Consider the following 23,612-nt stretch of genomic DNA (forward strand, 5'->3'; position numbering starts at 1 on the left):
TTGACACGTGTGCGGTGGGTAACTTTTAAACTGTGTGGTGACTGTTTTGGCTGTCAAACTCAAAGTGATGGTAAGAGTTTCGTGAATCGCCGAATCACGAACCACACGGCGAGTTTTCTTGATGAATTGTAGTGGGGATGATAATTTTTCCTAGGGGTTAGGGTTTTCGATCTTAATGAATCGGATATGAAGGATATAAATTGAATTTGCAGATGGGTTTGAAATTTTTTTCGAATATGGTGTTCGAGGTGGGGCGGGAATAGTATTCTCATCTCAATCTAATTCCACCTCATTTAGACTTACATAATATTCAATCAAAAATTCTCATCTCATTGTTTTGTTAAACTCTTTTTGTGACTTCTCCCATCAAATTTGATATTCCACATAGTATATTATATTGAAAATTACAAGAAAAATGAAAGTCTATAACAAAACATTGTATTGTGTGTTGCCCTAATATATCGTGAGAGTTACCCGCCTTGGCCCAAAAGCAAATCCTGGTCAAGAGACAGGACAGTACTTGACACTTGTACTAAATCCACGTGACAGCATTTTTCCTACTCACAACATGCAATGACTCCACGTGTCACTTCCCCGAATTTCGACAACTCGCCACGTACTTGTATGATGGAAGACCAGAGAATGAAACAGAAACTGAAAGCGCCTGAATAAAAGCGCAAAAACATGGATCGCCGTTCATCAGAAAAGCCATTAATAAATTAATTGCTGAAAGAATTAATTAAGAAATAAAAATGGCGACGACGGGGTCGAAGATGAACACAGTGTTTGCTTACACGGTGGTGTACGTGAAGGACGTTGCTAAATCCACAGCCTTCTACTCCGAAGCCTTCGGCTACAACATTCGTCGTATAGACGACTCTAACAGGTATTTTTATATTTATTTGTATTTAAAGTTGTTGATAGAATATAGTCTTTGATGATGATGATGATGATGATTGTGTTAGATGGGGGGAGTTAGAAAGTGGGCAAACGACGATAGCGTTCACGCCGGTGCACCAGCACGAGACGGATGATCTGACGGGTGCAGTTAAAACCCCAAGCTCTGGCCGTGAGAGGCAGCCGGTTGAGGTTTGCTTTGCCTACCCTGACGTTGATGCTGCCTACAAAGTAAGCATCATACATAATAACTTTTTGTTGTTGTCAATTCCAGTTTGGTACCATGTCAATTCCAGTTTGCCCATGTGGTTTTCTTTTCCATTCGATTTAATTACCAATTATCCTCAGAAGATTTGAACTCATGACTTTCTGCAACTGATCTCTTACTGCAGAGGGCAGTAGAGAATGGGGCGGTGGCGGTGAGTGAGCCAGAAGAGAAGGAGTGGGGACAGAAAGTGGGGTATGTACGAGATCCTGATGGGATCGTGGTCAGGTTGGGAAGCTACGTCAACCCACCAACAACAAAGTAGGATTCACAATCTTAATCTTTCCTTCCTGCGGCTGCTGCTGCTGCTGCAAATTAATAAGGACACAGCTAGCTAGTTCCACGGGTGCCCATGAATTATGAATAAATGAACTAATAATAGTATTTTCCTAGATTTGAGTACAAATTTGAGATAAATATGAGTCAAAGGTTCATTTCCTTCCAACTTCCAGCTGCTTCTCGTAATTGTTTTCAATGCATTGTGTACAATTTTCCCAGTTATACCTGTTAAAGTCTCACAACATACAGGTTACAAAATTTACTCGTATTGGAAAACAATTATGACGATTTGAACAAACATTGGTGAAGTTGATGGACCTTACCTAAGTGTTTTGAAGTTGTTTGGTGCAATTCAGGTCAACTGAATTTTTTCGGTAAATAAAGTAAAATATGAATGTGTAAAGCAAAAACTTTTTGATTTATTATATTTTTTTTTGGTCGAAAGAGGAATTCTTTCATAGCAAACTCTCACCCAAAAGCTGGGGAGGAAACAGTACACGATAACAAAACAAAAGCTTACACCATCCAAGCAATTACAGAGAAGCAAAACAGGTGCTATCTCATATATAAAAGAAGGGGCAAGACACACTAGTCGTAAAGATAGCGTGGGCAGGGAAGGCCATCGCGTGACAGGACCGAAAAAAGAGAGGGAGGAGGTTGCAACATCCATCGGACGTTACTCACCCTCGCATTTGACACCTTTGCTGCAGCTTGGGCAGCTTGATTAGCCATTCTAAACTTTTTGGTTTAGGCCATATCATATGCCCTTTGCCGTAAGTGCTGCAATTGCACCGTCTGTGAGACTCGTGAGGCCCACGAGAAACCCACACATCTGCTGACAGGTGAGCTAGGCAGGGCACCAGACAAGAACACTTCCTCATCCAATGGGCAAATACTAATTGAATACAAAGATGTTCCACGTTTTGACAATTACTAGACAATGAGAAGAAAAACAAATACAAAAAACAAAAAACAAAAAACAAAAAACAAAAAACAAAAACAAAAACAAAGAACAAAAAGAAATGAAGATATTTTTAAAAGTGAGAAAATCAATGGCATTCTACAAGGGCCAAGGCTTTGCCAATTAACACATCCTCTCTGACGACACACTTGTGCAGAGAGAAGAGAAAATGCTTCATTTGGTAGCACGTCATATTCATTCATAGCATCTCTTGTGACTTTCTCACACAGCGGCTCACCTTTTTCTTGAAATCGTCTCTCCGATCTCTCCACTCCTTCTGCAATATGCATAATACCAACACAATCTTAGAATAGTCGATGCAGAACTAAGTTAAATTCCATCTTAGAATACTTAGACAAGTACAACACTCATGCGCCATTACTAATTGAGGTTTGCACTTAAACATCAGCTACTAACACAATGTGCAAGAGAAAGAAGATGCAAGGTACGGTAGTTAACTAAATTATCAACAGACAAAACAAAAACAAAAGCACAAATAAAAAGGAAAACTAGCTTAAAAAAATTACAACTACAATCAGCCTACATATCAGTTTTGAGGGTAAGTTAAAAACAGATTCCAATTTTCCATTTGTGAAGCAGTCAACAAATTGGAAACTAGGGCTTGTTTGATCAACACCACGATCCTAAAACAGAAACATGACGAAATCTCTTGCCACAGCACACCATTGTACACATAAAGAATGGTTTAGTGTAGTAGCCTAAATCTTCTCCCAACCATCCCAATGGCCAGATTCAGATGAGCAAACTACATCCACACATCATATCTCTCAAACCAACATATCTTCTTAACAAGATACAATCCAATTTAATTTTTACAAGGTGCTTTGCACATAAACCTAATTTGTCTTATAGGAATAGAAGAATTCATTAAGATACAAATCTATCATCTGCAACTTTGCCAAAATTGACAATCTCACTGAACAGTACAATCATGTCCATTTCTAACATATGAACAACTGACACAAAAGAAACATATTGCTTTTCAATAAAATTTTGGTCATCCATGCGGGGCATAGTTATAATAATCAGCATGAAGTAGAGGATAGTTCAGAAAGAGAAAAGAGTTTTGACAATTGAACAAGGGATCACTTACCGCAGCTTCAACATTTGCAGGAGATTCGTCATTCGGACCGGATAGCATTGATATTATACTCAAAACTATGCTTTCAACCTGGATACAACATTTCTGTGTTTGTTAATGCAGTACTATTGTTTTAATAAAACTAAACAATAAAACAGAAAGATGAGATGTTTATTAACATCTACTTAGTTTTTTTGTTTCACGAGCACCTTGACTTACCAAGTTGCTTCACAAACAATATATAGCAGCAAAACCACAAATTTTGACCAGCAGCAGGAAGGAAAATTGGAAACTTGCCTAATGACAGCATGTTATGATACCTTGGAGACAAGCCCTTCAGTAATATATTATACACAAGAATATCCCCAAGTTAAGACATCAAATGCTTTTTATTGAACCTTAGGGTGAGCCTCAGGCACAAGACTTGATAGATTTAACAACCATGTGATGTATTGATAATGATCAGACAACTCATAAACTCAGCTTATGACTTTGGTCTCTCATCTCTCCAGCTACCTTAGTGAAGAGAAATTACTACCATTATACGTAATATATATATATATATATATATATATATATATATATATATATATATATATAGTGTTTTTAGCTTTATGACTTCCGCTCTCATTCTAAAGATTTTGAGTTATGGGTATTTTTAGGATTAGAGTTGAGTGTGATACATGTGGACACTATTTTACGTAATACCATACCGTATGGACAGGCGTCCAGCGCTCACTTGCAAGCTCATAACCATTTGGATCCTCACCAGGAGGATGAAGAATTGATATGCAAACACGGCCATCAGGATAGACTTCAAATAGACAACAACCAGGATCAGTCCTCTAATAACAAGTGCAACCTATCAAACATACATACTTAGGATAGAAACCAACCGTTGGGATGCCATATATCTGAAGTAAACTTAACCGTCGGAGGGCTGTTCGGATAATTATTAGGAAAGCTCATGATGGCATTGAAGAATCCCCCTTCACTGCAATTAGGTAACATGTAATGATTAATTCGAATTAGATTATATGTAATGATGAATGTGATATGGACACAACTCACAGCTTCAAATGCCACAACAAATCTCAAGTGAATGGCAATTTTCCAAATAAATGCTCTGCTTATTAGCGAAAACAGAAGATACTCCCATCCATAAAAGTAACGAAATAATACAAACAAAATACGTTGCTGAAACCAATACTGTGCCCAATTTGAAAAACCACATTCCAAATATAGGAAATTTGTAAAAAAAAAAACCAGTCTAACTGTGCAACTAATTAAAAGTCCTCACCTTTACCTTCACATACCCTAAGAACCAAACTAAGCAATTTGTAACTGAAGACTAACTTCCGAATATGGAACTTTCACAATTTCTAACTTTAAAGAGAATCATATCACAAGCTCAGATAAATCCCATCTTAGGGCAAAACCCTAAATCTGCCACCTCAACTTCAACTTTAAAAGTCAAACACAAAATTGAGAAAACTACAATCAAATTGAAAATCCCCAAAACAAAATTGAATTTAACAGAACAAGAATCACAAGAATCTCAATCACCCTCGATCCAATCCAACCCAAAGACATAAATAACCACCGAAATCGATCATCTTATGCACAACAGTTAAACCACAAAACCCAATCAAGAAAGGCACAAAAATTGAAGCGGAAAATAATAAGAAAAGGCACATACTATAGCGTATCGGGCGGTCCGATAATCGTGACGCTCCACTCAAAGATATTGTTTTCATCGACCAGACCGGCCGAGAACCCGTCTACTGGGTTCTTGCAAAGATCTGCCATAACCAAAACAGATAATCAGATTCACCAAACGAACTGGTAGAAGAATCCAATCCGATAAACCAATCAAAAATAGGACCCAAGATGAATGCTTTACACACAAAAAATTGATTGAATTGAAGTTTTTGAAATACCCTTGAGCTGTTTCTGAAGCAGAAGGCTCGCCTGGGACGCCGCCATGAAAGGGAGGGATAGAGCTGGCGTGGGAGCTCTACGCGACGGTGTAGAGAGAGGAGAGAGAAAGAGGGAGATTTATTGGGCCGACACCTCGTGTATTTATAGACAGAGAACGTTCCGAATGTGGACTCTCCCTATGCGGCTTGGATTGGAGTGTGGGGACGAGTGGGAGCTAGGATTGTCTACGGGTGTCTCCTGTTGGAGTTGGTGTTGTCGCAAGCTGAGTGGTACCACGTGTGATAGTGTGGTGGGACGGTCAGCATGATAACAGGTTCTAGTAGTTTCTCTGTTGAGCTGTGGATTGACCGTTGAGATCTAAGATTTTTGGCATCGTTGATGGGGTCCACGTCAGGTGATGGAAAAACGAGGAAAGATATTTAGTTATATATTTATTATTAGCACTAATAATATAGATAAATTCTACACCATTTAATTTCCAAAAAATGACAGCTAGCCCTATTAAATTTAATTTTGATTATTAAATTACTTTGATGCCCTATTGTTTTGGATTTTTTTTCATGAGGTTTTGGGGTTGAGTTTGTTTTAGAAAACTAATGATAGTTTTGTAATTTAAAAGAAGTTAAAAGTTTTTTTGTTATGTTGTAAATGGGCTTTGGGTGTGTTTCTAAAGTCCATTTCATATACGGCTTTTTTTTTATAACTTGTGCTCCTATATTTGGTATAATAGTGAATCTCCCAAAGAAGAATGAGTGACTTCTCGTCCCTTAACACTCTTGTTCCTCTTTCAGGAAAGATTCTCAAATCTTTTTTTTTTTTCTTCTGGTCGAAATTCTCAAATCTCTTAATGTGAATATGTTGTACCATACTCTTATTATACTTGTTAAAATGACAGTGTTTTAAGTTTACAATCAAACGCTTGGATATATATATTTGAATTTTGAAATATCAAATAATGAAAAGCTCATATAAGCAGAGTGACTCTCATGAGATCGATACTTTAGTGGCATGTTTACTAATCCCTAATCGGATTAAGAGGAATTGAATTGAGGAAGAGTTGGATTGAGAATAACTAGATTTCGGATGCCTATTGAAGTTGTTTTACTAAACAATATGGAATTGGGGTAGAAGTGGTACTAATTACTAAAATGTCCTCGTTGTTGTGTTAAAGAAGATGACAAATTTGGAATTTTAAAAATGTTGTGAGGATATAATGGGTAAAAGAAAATGAATTTCTAATGGGTTAGTTCTTCGGGAATTAAAATACCACATCCCACCCAAGAATTTAATTCCTCCAAAATCAGGAATTCAATTCCTACTTTTGTATGGGCTCCACTTACTTTTTAATTCCTTGATGTGAAGTAAACACGAGAATCCTCCATAGCTGGAATTCAGTTCCTGATTCGAATTTCAATTCATGATTAGTAAACACACCAGATGTCATTTTAATGTCTTTAATTGTACTATTGAAGTTTATCTAATAAAGTTTCTCTTTGATCAAAAAACAAATATAGGCACAATGGCGGATCCAAAAAGTTTCGGCAACCCTTCAGTGACGACACAGAAGGTCGTGGATTGCGGCAACACCCCGACAACAAGGGAAGAGGAGGGGTATGGGTTGAGGGTTGTGGTTAGGTATGAGGAGAGAATAATATAAGTTGGAGTTTTGGGGAATGAATATCGGGTGGGCTTGGGGAGAAGAAAAGAAAACAATTTTTTTAAAATCCTGGTCATTTTGAGCCAGGTTATTTTAAAAAATTGTGTGGGCCATAACGACGTTGTTTTGCCCAGTATTTTACCAAGATAAGGATAAATAAAATGTGCAGCATCTACTGCTGAAATAGGGGAGCTCTTTGGAGCTTCTCATTAAACAAGTGGTAGGCGTTCCTCCAATGGGTTGAACAAGTAACACAACTATACCTTGATAACCATTTTCATGACGTCCAAGGGTGGATTCGTCACTCTATAAGCGCCTTTATTATATCATACATTAGGATATTTCTCACTATCCTTTTCTCCACTTACACTCTATTTTGCTTTTTAATACCTTTGAATCAATTTTGTTCCTTTGTGTTCTTTCTCTTTCCTAATCTACCCTCACCCTACATTAAAGTTTTGATATGGGTACTCAATCAATGAAAGTGAACAAAACCCACGCTTTTGCATTTCTCAATCATCACTGTAACAGAACAATAAAACCCAAGCTTTTGGATTCCCCTACATACTTGGAATGCCCCGAATTATTTCTATGAGAAGAATATTTTTCCCTTTTTTTTTTTTCTTTCTCTTCAATCCCTGGTCGTTTGTAATTCCTGAGAAGGTACTCAAACAAAATGAATGTATGAAATGATCTCATATGAAACAAAGATAACTCCATTAATGTGAATTTGAAACTCATAGTCTCAAACTCAATTTCATTTTTCAAAATTATGAGAACTCAATTCATGTCCACAAGTTCATCAATTTCATTCAATATCTGTTTTCCGAAAGGTTATGACAGAGAAGAACATGCAAAAAGAAAATATAAAAATGTGTAGTTAGATGCATTTATGTTTCTTTGTAGCCACCTAAAATTTGTTCCCTTTTAAAAAAAGAAGAAAAAACTATGGATGCAAGGTTTTTTCATGGGGCATGAGTTTTTGCAGGTGGACCATGTAATTTTGCCTAGACAAATATAAGTGTTAATTATTTCTTTACTCGATTAAAGGAAAAAAAACACTGAAAGTGGAGTGTAAGTAGGAAAATTAAGTATAAAGAAAAAGAAATAATATAAAAGTGAAGTAAAAAGAAATTAATGTAGGGTTAAAGGTACAATAGGAAAGAGAAAGAAGAAAAAAAAAATTGATTAAAAAGTATTACAAAGCGAGAAATTATAGAATGGTACGGTATCACCACATCATCAGGTGATACTTCCACTCATATATTAACATGTGTCTTTTTAACCCTCCACTAATTAAATTATTTTCCAGCTAGACATTAGGTTTCAATTTTACCCTTTTGAATAAAATTAAAACAAAAAGAGAAAGAAGACGACTGCAGTGCAGTCCTATACCCCCTTGCTGCCACCCCCTCCCCTTCTTTTCCTTCATCTCTCTCTCTCTCTCTCTCTATCTCTGAATCACTTTATTTAATAGTTGGCGTTTATTGGATCATTCCTTGTCAAGGCCATGCAGATTGAGAGCAAAGTTGGATAAAGAGAACTTGGATCTGGAGTTTTTGAGGGAGATGTAGGCAACCTAGATGAGGAGATTGAAGGATTGGGGAAAGGAATACAAACAGGGAGGGAGGGCGCTGCAGAGGGGGACTGTGAACTGGACGAAGGTGGGAGGCTGTGACACAGTTTTTTTTCTCTTTTAATTTTTATGAAGGGTAAAATTGGAACCCAATGTCTAGCTGAAAACAAAGTATAAATTTTCTTTTAAAAAAAACACGTGGCAAATTCTAAATGGAAGTATCACCCGCTGACATGGTGATACCGTACCATTCTATAATTTCTCTTAAAAAGTAAAAGAGAGTGTAAGTGGAGAAATTGGGAGTGGGAAAATCAGATCCTTTTTTAATTGTGCCATAAGACTTATGTTAATTAATTTCAAAAGTTTTCTTAATAATAGTACTTTCTTTTTATTCCACGATTTTCTTGTATATTCAAATTGAAAAATATTAGCCTCTCACGCCCATTGAGAGATTCCTTTTTCACAACTATTACTGATAATATATTTTTATGAGAGTAACATACACTTGGACAATACCAGTGCTCGAAACAGTTGTCAGCGTTCGTTAAGATCAAGCCTTGAAAGAATCCAATTAATTATAGAATTATCTCGACTCTTGATTCTTAAGCTTTATACCCCACCCCAAAAAAATAAAAATAAAAACTTACAACAAAAAATTGATGCTTACTAAACTTCAAATAAATAGCTCCAGCCAAAATCAACTAAATTTTTTACTTTAACTTTAAATAAGAGGTGTGCGTGATGAATATGTAAATAGTTGAAAAGGAATTCATTTATACTTGTTAACTATATAGACAATTATACTTAACAAAAAAAAGAAAGGATTTTAAGTATATATAACCTACCAAACTATAATCTAGTTGTATTTCTCTACACTTCCAACCCAACGTGAAGTTATTCAAACTTTGGACCGTTATTGCTTAGGAGAGAAACTCTCATGCAACAAGTGTATAATTTTTTGCTATCCCCAACTGATATATTATTGTGGAATAATTTTTTCACATGTCAATATGTTATTGGCCGAACTAGCAAAACAGTGCAATCCCCATTACAGGTAAGTTTTTTTTGTTTTTTTGGGTCTGAACCACGAGGTGGTCCTGGATGGGCCCCAACTATGGGTGGCACCTTTAAGCCTTAACCACAACCCAGACTAATCCCCGCTCACACCGGGTCGGCCCGTAAGGGGTAAAGTGCTAGCCAAAGTGGTGACTCCGTACAAGAGCAGGGATCGAACCCCTGATCTCTCTTAAGGAATAAGAGTGCCGAACCACTCACACCAACCACCTTGATTTACAGGTAAGTTTTTTCATTGCTTAGACCCCACGTATGTTTGGACTAGTCCAAATTCACATTTTAGTCGTTGAAGCAAGGTATTGGGTCAACATTATCCAATCACAAGTCCATATCATTCATTTATGAGGTCAAATAATTGAGAATACTGGAATGTCAAAATCAACAGTTTGAATGTCTCATCTCATGAAAGGCCCATATAGGTAGCAACAAACCCAGCTTTAGATTGAGCCCAGTGAATCCTCCGGATTCTTCAACTTTCTTCTTTCTCAAAGGTTCAAAAGTTGAAACCGGCAGGAAACAAGGTAAAGGTGGAGAGAAAGAATGGCAGTCGAATAAAGCAAAAGGTTACACACATTCACACGTGACAGCACAGTGATACATGATTGCATGTAAAAAGAAGAAAAAATAATAAATGGGAATTTTCGAGAAAAAAGAAGCAAAAAGATTTGTGTGGCTGACAATGCATTTTCTTCCTCTCATTTCTTCTGTCCAACGATGGATGCATCATGCCTGCCTCCCTCCTGCTCCCATCAGATATTCCTCAGAGATTCGCTTTCCTTTTAATAGTGCATGTACTAGTCCCACTTCTTTTCTTTTTATACGCAAAATCACTTCTGTCTCTACTTTCTTTTACTTTGCTCAGTTTTTTATAAATCTGGATTTGCTTCTTATCGCTGTCTTTACGAAACTCCATTATTTTTCAAGACGTGTTATAATATAAGTGGATATTTATTAATATCCCGATTTCATTGATTTTATTCGTAGTAGATTGAGACAATAACACCGCGGAGCAACAAAGTTTTCTTTATCTGCCATACTTTTAAGTAAAAGTTGTTAATTCTTGTTGTTGTTTGATTTGAGATTTGGATAGATTTTAATAATAGGCAATAGCTAGTAAGAAAAAGCAATAGCAAAATATATTTAATTCTGTATTTCTTCACGCAAAAAAGACAAGTGTTTTCATGAGAATGTACTTCCTTTTCTGTACCAACACAACACTAATTGCATATTCATTGCATAACCAGCCCCAAACATCACACAAATTACACAACCATAACAAACAAAAAACTACATCACTAACTTAAACCCCTAAACTTAATTTATTTGCATATTCAAACCAACCCAGAACCAAGACAACAACACGTTGAAGTGGAACCATCTCTCTCTCTCTCTCTCTAGTGACAGAAGATGACCTTGAGCTCGTGTGGCGACGAGCACTGGTGCATGAGCGTGGGGCTATCGTGAGCAAAAGTAAACGTGGCAGGACACGCGCGCTTGAAAAACTCCGAGTAACTCGACGCCCGACACGTCTGCGGGCTGTTGTAGTGGTTCCGACAGCACAGCTCGTCCGAACGGAACGCCTCGCAGGCGCTCTTGCACGCCACTACACCGGCGTGTGACGTCACCCTCAGCCTCTCGGGACACGTGGCGAGAAGATCGGCCTTGCAGCCGACCACGGGGCACACTCCGTGGCCCTCGTGCGGGGTGATGGTCAAGGGGACGTTGAAGCCGTCGACCAGGCTGACGCCGTACGAGAAGAGGTCGTTGGGCCCGTGGTGGAGACTGACCTGCGCCAGCGTAGCGGGGGCGGCACCTCCTGCTCCGTTGCACTCGAGGCGGCCACCGCAGTCGCCGGTGAGGCAGGAGAAGTGGTTTTGGGTATGGGTGCAGTGGGTGCGAGCCCAGATCCGACCCGACCAGGGCTGGGTTGGGGTGGGGAAGGAGCGGTGGGAGAGGGCGGGGAGGTAGAAGCCGCCGCGCTCGAGGACGGGGTGGCCGGAGTTGGGCTGGATGCCGGGCCAGAGGGGGAAGGGGCAGTTGTTGACCAGAGTCAAAAAGGGTGCAGGGGAAGTGGCGTGGGTGAGAGAGCAGAGGATCAGGAATGTGGTGAGGAGGAGAGCGAGGGAGTTGTTGTGGTAAGAGGAAGCCATTGTTTTTTGCTTGTGAATGAATGTGTGTGAGAAGGGAAGGGTTTTACCTGGGTTTTATAGAGGAAGATACACCTATGGGCTGTGGAAGAGGGAGTCGAAAAGACGGAATTGCCCTTGGGTTCAGTGTGTCAGACAGTAGGTGTGGGTGTGGCTTTACGTGAAAAAAAAAAGCATAAGCATGCTTTTTGGATTTTGCACTTATAGCCAGGTATACATACATACGCTAGAGACAGGATCCCGCAATTTGCCTAGAATACAAACACACAGTGGGTTTTCAAATTTGAGTTCGCATCTAGAAAGGATATGAAAGAGGAGAGGGGTGAAATGGAACTTTGCCAAGTGTAAAGGCAATTAAAATATCCTTTAATTTGTGATTAAAAATATATTTTTTTCAAATAACTGTCAACCATTAATGCAAGTGAGTGTCAGTGAATAAACGGCTACTAATGCACGAGCAATTTGCTAATAGAACTCAAACATTTCTTCGCTTTGGAATGGGTGGAATCTGACTTACGGTGAGCTATATTTTTTGTAAACAGTCCCCCCGGCATAATCACTGCGACAGTGAGCATTTGATATACAAATAGAGTTCATCCTAGCATGATTCCTATCAACATATATTTCTCTATATTATCGAAGAAAATTATTGTTGGTCGACATTCAAATACCACAATTCTCAAAAACTCATGATTATTGGAACTCAGATTCAATAACACTTTTCTTTTCTTTTCTCTTGTCGACATCATCATCACTTTCCTATATTTTCTCTATATTATCAAAGAAAATAATTGTTGGTCGACATTCAATAACACGTGCAACCAGACTTCGGGTCCTAATTTACACAGTTGTTCTTGTTAATTAGAACTCACAATTCATCCCAATTCATAAATTTGTAATCGCCTAAACTTAGAAACCAACTTAGACTGGCATAATGGTGCATAAAATATGAAGACTTAAAGAAATTTGAACTTGTTCTAAGTAACATATAATTGCCAAACAGGAGATACTTAAATAAATGCAATTGCAAGCTAATAAACGCAATTATTCTATCTTCGATTGCTAATTGCAAATTACTTATACTTTCCCACTAATCTTGAAAGACAAAATTGTTATTTATCATTTATTTGGGATTTAGATAACATGGGGGAGGAATTAAAATTGATGATGACAGTGATGATGTTATTGGAACTTTGGCATCTTAATTTATAAAGAAATGTCGATGTGGAGTGAGTTTTGCACTTGACATAGAGTACGTACTTTGACAGACAAAGCGGTGTCGTTTTATTGGGAGAGAGGCCCCAGAGGGAGCAGAGTGCATGCGGTTACTTCGAGGTGGACAGTCACGACAAAAACGTTGGGTACGTAAGTGGATAAGCAGCAGCAGCATCCACAAAGCCGCTGCTCTGAACTGTCTCTACCTTTGTGAGAAAAGAAAAGAGCATCCAATTTTTTACTTCCCCTTTGAATTTGATAACCATCAACATTTTTAATAATAAGATTTTTAGATTCTCTTCCAAATTTCACCTCTTGCATTCTTTTGTGGGGTATATCAAAGTAATAAATATAAAAGAGTTGCGTTTTTTGGGGTGCCCAATTTTATTTTGCATCTGGAGTACCGTTTAAATTTTGAAATGTGGGATAAGGGAAAATCAAATCTGGAACTTCGGAGTTAATTATTTGAAGTAAAAGCCCCTTATGATATATTTATAATTTATAAAGAGACCATTTGAAGAGAATGAAGGCAAAATACAGCTTCGGTAGACTTGCTATTTAGAGACTTTCCTGGAAATGCTATTAGAATATAAAGAGATTTTCTATTTAAACCCCGCACTTCTTTTTGTTCACCCTAATACTTAAATCATTAAGCTATAAGTTTTATTATTGTCATTGTGTAAAAAAACAAAAAAGGTCATCCAACTTAATAATTAACCCTATATACACACACCACACACCTCACCACTCTTCATATCAAGTTTTAGAAAAATACAAACTCTTGCCAGATTACACTTCTCTTTTAAAGACATAGAAAATTGACGAGCCCATCTCTTTAAATATGCGTGGGAGTTGATGGAAAGGCTTGTTGATTATCAACTCAACAATACCCAAGTGTTGGAATTCCAGTTACAGTTCTTGGAGAGATGTAAAGTTGTTCTCTTTCTCTAGAAAGTATTAAATTTAGGGTTTATGGTTCTATTTGTTTGTGTTTATTTTTTGCTGGAAACAAAGAAAATTGTGGGGTTTAAATAGAAAATCTCTTTTATTTCTTATTTTTTCAGTTTGGGGTGTATTTAAGGGTAGTTTGGGAAGATAGTGGGGTTTTCTTAGAAATTGTGAAAATTTAAATTAAAAGATGGGGTGAACTTAGAATATTGGGTGAACTAAGAGAAGTGTGGGGTTTAAATAGAAAATCTCAATATAAATACACAAATATTCATTGGATGCCTGAGAGTTTCGAACCTCTACCCACATTAGTGGAGGTGAAAGAGCCTAACCAACTGAGCCATATCCCACTTTTGAAATACCGATAAAATTATATCAAAATCAAAACAACTGGTTGATTTTTCTTGTTTATTAAACTAAACTAATGCATTTATTAGTAGTCTAATTTTCTTGCAAAGTAATTAATTTCACATGATCCCTTTGCAAATTACCAATTTGCGGTTCTTTATAAATCCCAAGAAAGAAACGCCCAAGCATATCAAAAGTTCAAAAAGACATATAAATCACACAGAGGGCGGCAAGCAGAGCACGTATATATTGGCCGCTGTTCACTCTCAAGTTTTTCTTCCAACTCTGCTATTATTGGAGAGAGTGCCTGGGCATTTTTCAATTCATCAAAGAAGAAAAGAGAGTTGAGCTTTCCTTCCCCAGTTATCTTTGCTGCTATCTTTGAAGGTTGGCTGAGACTCATTGACTCACAGAGATGCTGAAGATGATAATGCGAACAAATGCTGCTTCTTCTTCTTATTGCAGCAGCAGCAGCAGCAGCAGAGGTATGCCGTGTCTTCACCCTAACCCCACTGTTGTTTTCGTCAACAATTACTTTGCTTTCTTCTCTCGCTCTCAAGCTTCTAAAGCAAAAAATTCTAGAAGAACCCAACTAGACCAGCTAGCGAAAGACTTTCCCAAAATCACAAATGTTGAGGATGCTCTCAATGTGTTTGATAGAATGCTTCATTTGCGTCCCCTGCCTTCACTTTTTCGTTTCACTCAAGTCTTGTGCCTAGTTGCGAGATTGAAACAGTATTCGACGGTCATCTCGTCGTATAACCAAATGGCTGTGTCGGGAATGGTACCTGATGTTTATGTTCTGAACATTCTCATTAATTGCTTTTGTCATTTGAACCAAATGGGGTCTAGTTTTTCTGTCTTGGGAAAATTCTTCAAACTTGGTTTTGAACCAAATGCCCCTACCGTCAACACTCTAATCAACGGCTTTCTTCTCGAGAATAGAGTGGTTGAGGCAGCAGGAATTTTCAATAAAATGATCAAGGCAGGTAATTGTCAGCCTAGTGCTATTACTTTCGGCACACTAGTCAAAGGCCTTTGCATGAAAGGCAACAATGGTGCTGCTATTCAGTTGCTAAGGAAAATGGAGGAACGAGCTTTCAAGCCTGACCGTATTGTCTATAACACGATTATAGACAGTCTTTGTAAAGATACACTACTTGTTGATGCATTGAACCTCTTATCAGAAATGATGAGCAAGGGTATTGCTCCAGACGTCAGGACCTATACATCGTTGATTCAGGGAGCTTGCAAATTAGGCAAGTGGAAAGAAGCTACAAGGTTGTTGAATGAAATGGTGAGTAAAAATATTTTTCCAAATGTGCACACCTTCACTGTCGTGGTAGACACACTTTGCAAGGAGGGCATGGTTGTGGAAGCAGAAGGCATGGTCGAAATGATGATTCAAAGAGATATGGAACCTAATGTGGTTAGGTACAGTTCACTTATGAATGGTTACTGTTTGCAAGGAGAAATGGACAAGGCAAAAAAGGTTTTTGAACTAATGCTTAGCAAGGGGTCCATGGTTAATGGTTTTAGTTATGGCATACTGATAAATGGATACTGTAACCAGAAAAAAATCGATGAGGCCAGGATGCTTTTTCTAGATATGTCTCGTAAGGGACTGGTTCAAGATAACATTATTTGTAACATTATTGTGGACGGTTTTTGCAAAGTGGGTAGAATACAGGATGCACAAAATGTGTTCTATGAGATGCAGACTTCTGGCCAACTTCCAGATGTTATAACTTATGCTGTTCTACTGGATGGCCTGTGTAAAAACCGACAACTTTCTAAAGCGATGCAATTGTTTCAAGAAATGGAAGGCAAGAAGTTGGATATTGATATTAAGGTTTACAGCATTCTTATTAATGGTTTGTGCATAGCTGGAAAAATTGAATCTGCAAGGGATCTCTTTTGTGGTTTATCATCAAAAGGACTTCAACCTGATGTAGTGACATACAATGTAATGATTAATGGACTCTGTCTGGGTGGCCTAACAAGTGAAGCAGAAGAGTTGCTTATTGAAATGGAAGAGAAAGGGTGCTCTCCAAGTGATCGGACCTATAACACGATTATCCGAGGGCTCATCAATAACAATGAGACATCAAGGGCGATGGTACTTATTCGACAAATGGTGGACAAGGGTTTCTCTGCGGATGCATCAACAATGGAATTGGTAGTAAATTTATTGTGCAAAGACGAAGTCGATCCTGCTTTGTTGCCATTGATAAAAGAATCATTGTGAAATTTATATTTATCTGTGGACAATGAAACAGAAAGATAAGATGCTTATCAACATCTACTTACCAAGTTGCTTCACAAACAATATATAGCAGCAAAACCACAAATTTTGATCATCAAGAAGGAAAGTATGGCTATGGTTGATATCTTGATAGTGGGAAGGTCATGACATGACAGAAGCGTGGCAAACAAATACTACAAGATATCAACATAAAGGGAATTCTTATTACCAAACTTTTCTAATAGAAAATTGACAAAAATTACAATTAAATAAAAAATTGAAAAAATTATTATAAAAAACAAAGAAGGTACATATAAAGAATGAATGGAGGTCCTGTGCTTTATTTGTTATCACTTATTCACAGAGCTCCCAGAAGCATGCAGTTAAGAAGATTGAACGATGATTGGGTCTGAAATGGTGGGACTGAAGCTCCCAAAGCTCAAAAATTCCATTGACAAAGTCATAGTAGCCACCCCTCAGTGCTAGGGTTTTGTCTGAGACTGCCTTCTGAACATATGGGTAAGTTTGTAGGTTTCTCAGTGACAAATTTACTGCTTCCTGCATAAACATTAATTTATTAATTTAATTACTATAAGAAGATCATGTTGAGTAAGATTTAATTATGAATTTCATTTGGGGTTGGGGGTGCTTTGGCTTACCCTTGCACAACTTTCACATTGTTCTTCAAAATCTGCACTTCCACCCTCTGCTTCTGCTATGACCTTAGCCTTGGCAGGTAAACCAATTTTCATCCATTCATCTATAAAGTCACTGCAAATTTCAATCCAATGGAAGCGAAATCATTAGCATATCTTAATGATTTTAGTTGTCGAATTTCGCCACTTGTTTGATTCTTAATCTGAGCTAATCAAAAGTATGTTTAGGTTTTAAGCTACAACTTTTGTATGTCAGAAAACTTACAAGGGAGTAGAACCATTTTCTGGATGAGACATCAGCCTCTTGATCCCGCCACAACGACTATGTCCCATAACCAAAATATTTTCTACCTGTAAAATTGTCTCTCCTTGTTAATTAGCATCAATAAATTTGATAAACAGTAGTATTAATATGTAATTAACAAAACTCAAATTTGATTTAAAAAAAATATATATATTTGAAATGTTTTACCCCTAGTTCTTCAATAGCATATTCTATGGTTGCTCCAACTCCTGAGTGTTTCAGCTGTGAAGCAAACAAGAACAACAAATATTAGCAAGCGTTAATTTAATTAACAAGGATTAGATTTTTTAAATTTGATTAGAGTATTAATTAAACCTGGTCAAAGGCAGGAACCATGTTAGTGATATTGCGAACCATGAAGGCTTCCCCAGGTTGGAAATGAAGGATATGCGAGGGGCACACTCGGGAGTCTGAGCATGCAAATACCATAAACTGCGCATTGGAGTTTAGCAAAAGAAAGTTAGAATAAAAATATCATAGAGTTAGAGCTTTATGATTGCACATACATTGAGGTTAATTTTGTCATTTTTACATAAGTTTTTATTTATGAAAATTATTATTTTTTTGGATGAACAATCAACGGAAATGAGTTTTGTGAAAACAATTTGAAACCTCATGAATATTTGTGTAGTTTTTGAAACCTCAATAGTTTTATGAAAACACCGAAAATCTCAATGGTTGTCAGTGTAAATAACTCTTAGAAATAAAATAAAGTTTGATTAGGGCTAATATTAATATACCTTGGGCGTTTGTTCTTGGGCCAGCTTCTTTACCAAATGTGGATGTGTGCTGTAAAGGGTGCCCCAAAAATGAAAATATTATTTGCTTGCATTACTAATTTATTAAACATTTTGCATTTGAAAGGAATAAAAGTTTCAAAAATAGTTAAGAGAGACCCAAATCTATCTAATAGCAGCAGCAGCAAGAACAACAACAAAATAATGTCATCTTACTCGAAAAAGTTGGTCTTGAAGTACTTGAACCCATCTATAATTCTTTTAACTGGGTCATCAGAAGAAACGAGCGGTCTGGGTGGCCAAGCCGGTCCGGTCTGCCCGGTCCATTGCATCTCAACGGTTATGTTATCAATTTTGGCTGCAGCCACATCGTCCAGGTACTCTTCCTTCTCACTGCAACCAAGTTACCATTTCATCAGCACATGACTTTTTCTACTGCTTTCAATAATGTTTTTGTTTTAGAGCAAGAGATTTTGAATAAAGTAGGGGAACCTGAGAAACAACTTCGAGAGATTTTGAATGGCCGCATCAGATAACTGGCTACTAGTCACTTCGAGAGATTGGAAGGAAATGCATTGCATAGTAGGTTTGAGTGATTTAAGTTGATTATATTGCGAGTTGACAAACTCTGTGACTTAGAAAATCTAGAGTAATTAATGAAAGAAAATTAAACACCCTGTAGTAATTTGTTATATAAATCAAGTATGGCTCTTTGTGGAACAAGTTGTTAGAGGGGAAAATGAAGAATGGCTTTTGTTATAAAATATATATTGTTACTAATAAGACAAAATGCACTATACAATCCCTTAATAAATTGGTTTTAAGAACACAATTTAATCCTGGTGTAATTTATGGACATGTTTTATTCAAAATTGTTAATCCTTTCGAGTCTTTTGTCATTTGGGTTAATTGTTTTATTAGTCCCCCAACTTGGACCGAATTTGCATTTGAGTACCTTAATTTCCAAAATGGTACCCGAGGTCCTTTAACTTTAGTTTCGTTTGGACAACTAGTCCCACCGTGACTTCTGTCAAGTTTTTCGTTAAAATTAGGGGTAGATGGGTCTTTTCAGGTTGGTTTTATTATCCCCTAGGCCTGGGCACGGTTCGGGTCGGGTCAAAATTTGGCCGACCCGCGCGCCAAACCGAAGGAGAGCTCGGGTCTCGGGTCGGGTCGGGTCTAAAGTGAAACCCGAAATTAAGCCGAACCGGAAATGGGCTCGGTTCTCGGGTCGGTTCTAAGGTTCTGATCGGGTTTGGGCTTGAGCCCATTTTTACCATTTTCAAAAGTCTAAATATTATATTTTTTTCGGCAAAATAAAGCCCAAATCAGATTTACATTCAGCCTAAACACTTTTTTTGTTGTCAAATTGCCAAAACCTATTAAATTCTTATGAACAAGCCCAAAACCAAATTTTCAAACAGGCCATCCATTAAAGCCCATTTCGTTTTTCCTCACCCAAATCATATAAATTCAACCTATCTATAACCTGTTTTTTAAAAGTTTCTAAACTGAATCACAATCACAAGCATCATCCAACTATCAAAGTAGTTGGTTCTTACATCCCATGACAAAAAATACAAGCAAAGCACCAAATTATATTTTACATCCCATGACAAAAAATACAAGTAAAGCAGCAAATTATATTTTACAACCCATGACAAAAAATACAAATAAAGGAGCTGCAGGTTTGAACAAATGATACTAGTGGCATATTATCACTTACCAAACAGATTCACGTGTATAAGGGAGCTGCAAAAAATCCAACTCAATAGTTAATTTCACCAAAAAAAGAAAGTGTTTGCAGTAACTCTAATTCTATTAATATTGAAGATAGAAGAACACTTCCCAGCAACCAAACAAATAAAAATTCATGGCCAAAAATAAAGAATCTGGAACCCAAGCAAACAAAGAAAAACTCAACCGAAGGATTAGCCACATATTAAAAACACCCTAACTGAAAAGCTTTAGCCACATAGTTTAGAGAATGATTATGGTTCCTCTTCTTCATCATCCTCCATCTACATGAACATTACCCATGAACTCATGTCAGATTAAACCACACGAGAGAAATTATCAAAGAACTAAACCCTTAATAAACCTTAACCCAAAAGAATAAACATGAACCATATCATATGAATTAAACCAAAAATGACAACAACAAAAAATTCAAATAAAATTAAAAGCCTGATTTTGATCAAAGTTGATACCAGAAACAGAAAAGAATCACATAACCCATTACAGATTAAGCCAAAAAAATAAATTCACAGGAATTAAAAACTAAGCCAAACCCATCTCAATTCAAAAGCGTCTCTACAAACCCAAAAAAGAGAAAATTTCATATAGCTCATCATGTCAGATTGGCAAAGAAAAAAAAACATAAAATAGATAAGCAAGACCCTTTTATGGTGATTCAAAATGAAACGCGAACTTACAATTATTTAAGGGAGCGTTTCTCAAAGGCACCGAATCAGTAAAGGATAAAAAACACAGAAATTAAACTAAATAACAAGAAATCAAACTAAATAATCAGAAACAAAGTCAAGGCTAGCAGCAGAAATCAACATATTAAACACACTCAAAACAAAACAAAAATAAGGTTAGCAACAAATATTTACCTCCATTGAAGCCAAAATTTCAAAACCTTCCATAGATTAACACAGTTCCACCATCGACATGAGATGGAGAGAGACGAGGCGAGACGAGAGAGACGAGGTCGATGACGGTGAGGGTGAGGGTGAGGGTGAGGTCGGGAGAGAGACGATAGAGGTAGAGGGTGAGAGAGAGGCGGCGACTGAAACTGAGAGTGAGAGGGAGGTCGATTGAATTTGAGAGAAAGGTGAAGGCGCTAGGTTTAGTTGTGGTTGTGATCTAGTGCGAGCATCCTCAAGGTAAACTCTTCTTTTACCCAATAAACAGAAGCCACGTGGTATATTTATATATTATTAATTAATGCTCGGTTCGGGTCAGGTTCACCGGTTCCAAATTTTTTTGAACCGAGGACCGAACCGTTGACTTCGGTTCGGGTCAGGTCCAGTGTTGACTTTTTCAGTTTGGTCAAAAAAACTCCATTTTTCGGTTCGGTTTGGTTTGGATCGGTCGGTTCATTCGGTTTATCGGTTTTTATGCCCACCCCTATTATCCCCCTTTTGCAACTCACCTTCTCTCTGAAATAGACTTAGCAGAGGCGCCAAAAACCTAAAGAACCAAAAATTCCAATCCGCTTCTGCATCTGGCCTTCCCTCTGATATTGGTTGAGTAAAAGTTGGAATCGTCAAATTTGGAAGCTTGGAGAGCATATTAGTTCAAAAGGATGGCAAGTGATATGTCTCAAACATCATCAATGGAATCTAACCAAAGCCCCAAATCGGTGAACTATTGTCATTGTGGGAGTTTGATCAAATCGAGGACTTCATGGACAGACACGAATCCAAGAAGACGCTTTGAGGCTTGTGACAACAACCAGGTAAACAAATTTTGATTTTGGGTTTATGCACAAAATTGGTATTATGTTCAGATTTTGTACTGATGAAGAACTTGATAATAATGAAGCAGAAAAACAAAGTTGGAGAGCATTATTTTAGGTGGTTGGACAAGGATACATGTACAAGAGGGAAGAATGTGGTGCGTAGTCTGCTTAGAAGAATAAGAATGATGGAGACTGAAATGAGGGAGACATAAGAGAGAAAAAATGTTGTGGTCAACACACTTCAATCCTTAGAAGCTCAAAACTTGGAAATGGAGGGCATAATTGAAGAAAATAAGAAGGAGTTGGATTATGCAGTCAGAGACAACAGAAGGCTTAGACTTTTACTGGAAGACAATATGATGAGGCATCGACAAAGAGAATATAGGATGAGTATGGGCGCTTGTGTTTTATTTACGGTCATTGTGATGATGATGATGGTGGTGTCGAACATGTCTGCAAAATGTATGGGAGTAAGGGCAGTGAAAACCATTTTGGAGCTAATGTAATTCCTGAAATTAGTTATGCAATCTTGTAATGTTATTAGGTATGCAAAAGGCTTATGGAATTTGAAGACTTTGGTTATTTGCAAGCTTGTAATTCCAGATTCATTGACCTCAATCTGCATAGAAGACTTCTTCAAATTAAGGCATACAAATGCACGTGAAATAGTAGAGCAACCTTTCACATAAGCCCCTAGTTACTGCCACCTACAAGCAAATTTTCACATGTGTGATTGAGGTTATTCAAATGACATAAGAACATGTGAATATCAAACTATCTTCAAATATCACTTGGGCCATTTGATTTGGTCCAAGTAGTGGCCTTCCTTGAATATTTGCAGAAAAGGCTTTAGTTTGGCCTTGGGCTTGGGCTTGGGCTTGGGGAGTTGGAGCTTGGGCTTGAGGTTGAGATGATAAGTCCATGTTGTATTCTTCACTCTGCAAACTAGGCCATTCCACAGATGTTTGAGTCCATGTCTTTTCACTTGTTTTTTTGTCAGTATAGTATAACACTAACACTCTGTTACTTGTTATGCAGCCAACCATCTCACATATAACACTGTCATTGTCAATGAGCTTTACATTAGTTTCACCCTTATTGTCATACATCTTACAATATATTTGCAAACCTATCACCTTCTTAGTTAGGTCCACTTCATATCCTAACGCTATACCTATTTTCCTTAAATCCAACAGTGATAGATAATCATCCACACAGTTGTCCAAATAACACAACGTTCCCCCCTTATAAACCCCATCTTGTACAACACCCCTATGGAAAATTTCCGAAGTGCAGAACTCACTCTTATCTGCAAATAAAGTAGTAATCTCAGTTCAGTATATTCAACACCAATTTTTAAAATCTTTGCTCACCTAAATAAGGACAAATCACACTTCAATTAAAGTAAGGATAGTACATACCAAGTGTGCTAGTGTGTGTAACTGTGCAATCAATTGATACAAATCATACCAGTAGGACCACAAACCCTTAAATTCAACCAAGGCTAGTAGGACCAAGTATGCACTCAATGTCTGACCAAAACAGAAGGTATGCGTTCAATGTTGACATAAAGACAAAAGAAAACAGCTTTTTATTTGCCCAAAAGAGAGACAATAACAAAACCCTCAATTGCTGCATAGTTGGAGCAGACACAGACAGAATTCCAAAACACATAAAACAATTAACATATGAAAAAGCATTCCTTGAACTGCCATTAGTGGTGGGGGGTCTCTAGATGATCTGAATTCAAACTCCATCAAAGTTGTCGACAACACCTATCGACCCCACAAT

At 37.5% G+C, this 23,612-nt stretch overlaps 5 protein-coding genes and 1 long non-coding RNA gene across 8 annotated transcripts; 2 read left to right on the forward strand and 4 right to left on the reverse strand.

The window, feature by feature from the left end:
- Positions 1-669: 669 nt before the first annotated feature.
- On the forward strand, positions 670-2,071 carry DSI-1VOC (dessication-induced 1VOC superfamily protein). Its single transcript, XM_021964682.2, has 3 exons — positions 670-886; positions 966-1,128; positions 1,290-2,071. The coding sequence occupies exons 1-3, from the start codon at positions 753-755 to the stop codon at positions 1,425-1,427; spliced, it is 435 nt and encodes a 144-aa protein (XP_021820374.1). The 5' UTR covers positions 670-752; the 3' UTR covers positions 1,428-2,071.
- Positions 2,072-2,314: 243 nt separating this feature from the next.
- Positions 2,315-5,603, reverse strand: LOC110762080 (ubiquitin-conjugating enzyme E2 7). The gene is made up of 6 exons (XM_021964681.2): positions 5,445-5,603; positions 5,204-5,306; positions 4,401-4,498; positions 4,218-4,318; positions 3,517-3,594; positions 2,315-2,679 (listed from the first exon to the last, which is right to left on the reverse strand). Exons 1-6 carry the CDS (start codon positions 5,488-5,490, stop codon positions 2,602-2,604), a joined length of 504 nt encoding a protein of 167 aa, XP_021820373.1. The 5' UTR covers positions 5,491-5,603; the 3' UTR covers positions 2,315-2,601.
- A 5,346-nt stretch (positions 5,604-10,949) lies between these two features.
- LOC110762088 (Pathogenesis-related thaumatin superfamily protein) lies at positions 10,950-11,944 on the reverse strand. The gene has a single exon (XM_021964693.2). The coding sequence runs from the start codon at positions 11,900-11,902 to the stop codon at positions 11,147-11,149; it is 756 nt and encodes a 251-aa protein (XP_021820385.1). The 5' UTR covers positions 11,903-11,944; the 3' UTR covers positions 10,950-11,146.
- A 2,639-nt stretch (positions 11,945-14,583) lies between these two features.
- Positions 14,584-16,889, forward strand: LOC110762087 (uncharacterized). The gene has a single exon (XM_021964692.2). It carries the CDS (start codon positions 14,826-14,828, stop codon positions 16,656-16,658), a length of 1,833 nt encoding a protein of 610 aa, XP_021820384.2. The 5' UTR covers positions 14,584-14,825; the 3' UTR covers positions 16,659-16,889.
- An 86-nt stretch (positions 16,890-16,975) lies between these two features.
- On the reverse strand, positions 16,976-18,933 carry LOC110762095 (carbonic anhydrase 2-like). Its single transcript, XM_088254717.1, has 8 exons — positions 18,857-18,933; positions 18,569-18,745; positions 18,356-18,404; positions 17,931-18,047; positions 17,784-17,837; positions 17,577-17,662; positions 17,315-17,426; positions 16,976-17,213 (listed from the first exon to the last, which is right to left on the reverse strand). The coding sequence occupies exons 1-8, from the start codon at positions 18,931-18,933 to the stop codon at positions 17,010-17,012; spliced, it is 876 nt and encodes a 291-aa protein (XP_088110843.1). The 3' UTR covers positions 16,976-17,009.
- Positions 18,934-19,833: 900 nt separating this feature from the next.
- Positions 19,834-21,276, reverse strand: LOC148294073 (uncharacterized). Of its 3 annotated transcripts, none has more exons than XR_015836710.1 (3): positions 20,971-21,232; positions 20,277-20,373; positions 19,834-20,104 (listed from the first exon to the last, which is right to left on the reverse strand). It is a non-coding gene; the product is annotated as an uncharacterized LOC148294073 (long non-coding RNA). The 3 variants fall into 3 exon arrangements; XR_015836709.1 differs by having other exon boundaries at positions 20,311-20,373; positions 20,971-21,230; XR_015836708.1 differs by lacking the exon at positions 20,277-20,373 and having other exon boundaries at positions 20,971-21,276.
- Positions 21,277-23,612: the final 2,336 nt, after the last annotated feature.

This window comes from Prunus avium, chromosome 6, assembly GCF_965620075.1.
Source record: "Prunus avium chromosome 6, drPruAviu1.hap1.1, whole genome shotgun sequence".
NCBI classification, from domain to species: domain Eukaryota; kingdom Viridiplantae; phylum Streptophyta; class Magnoliopsida; order Rosales; family Rosaceae; genus Prunus; species Prunus avium.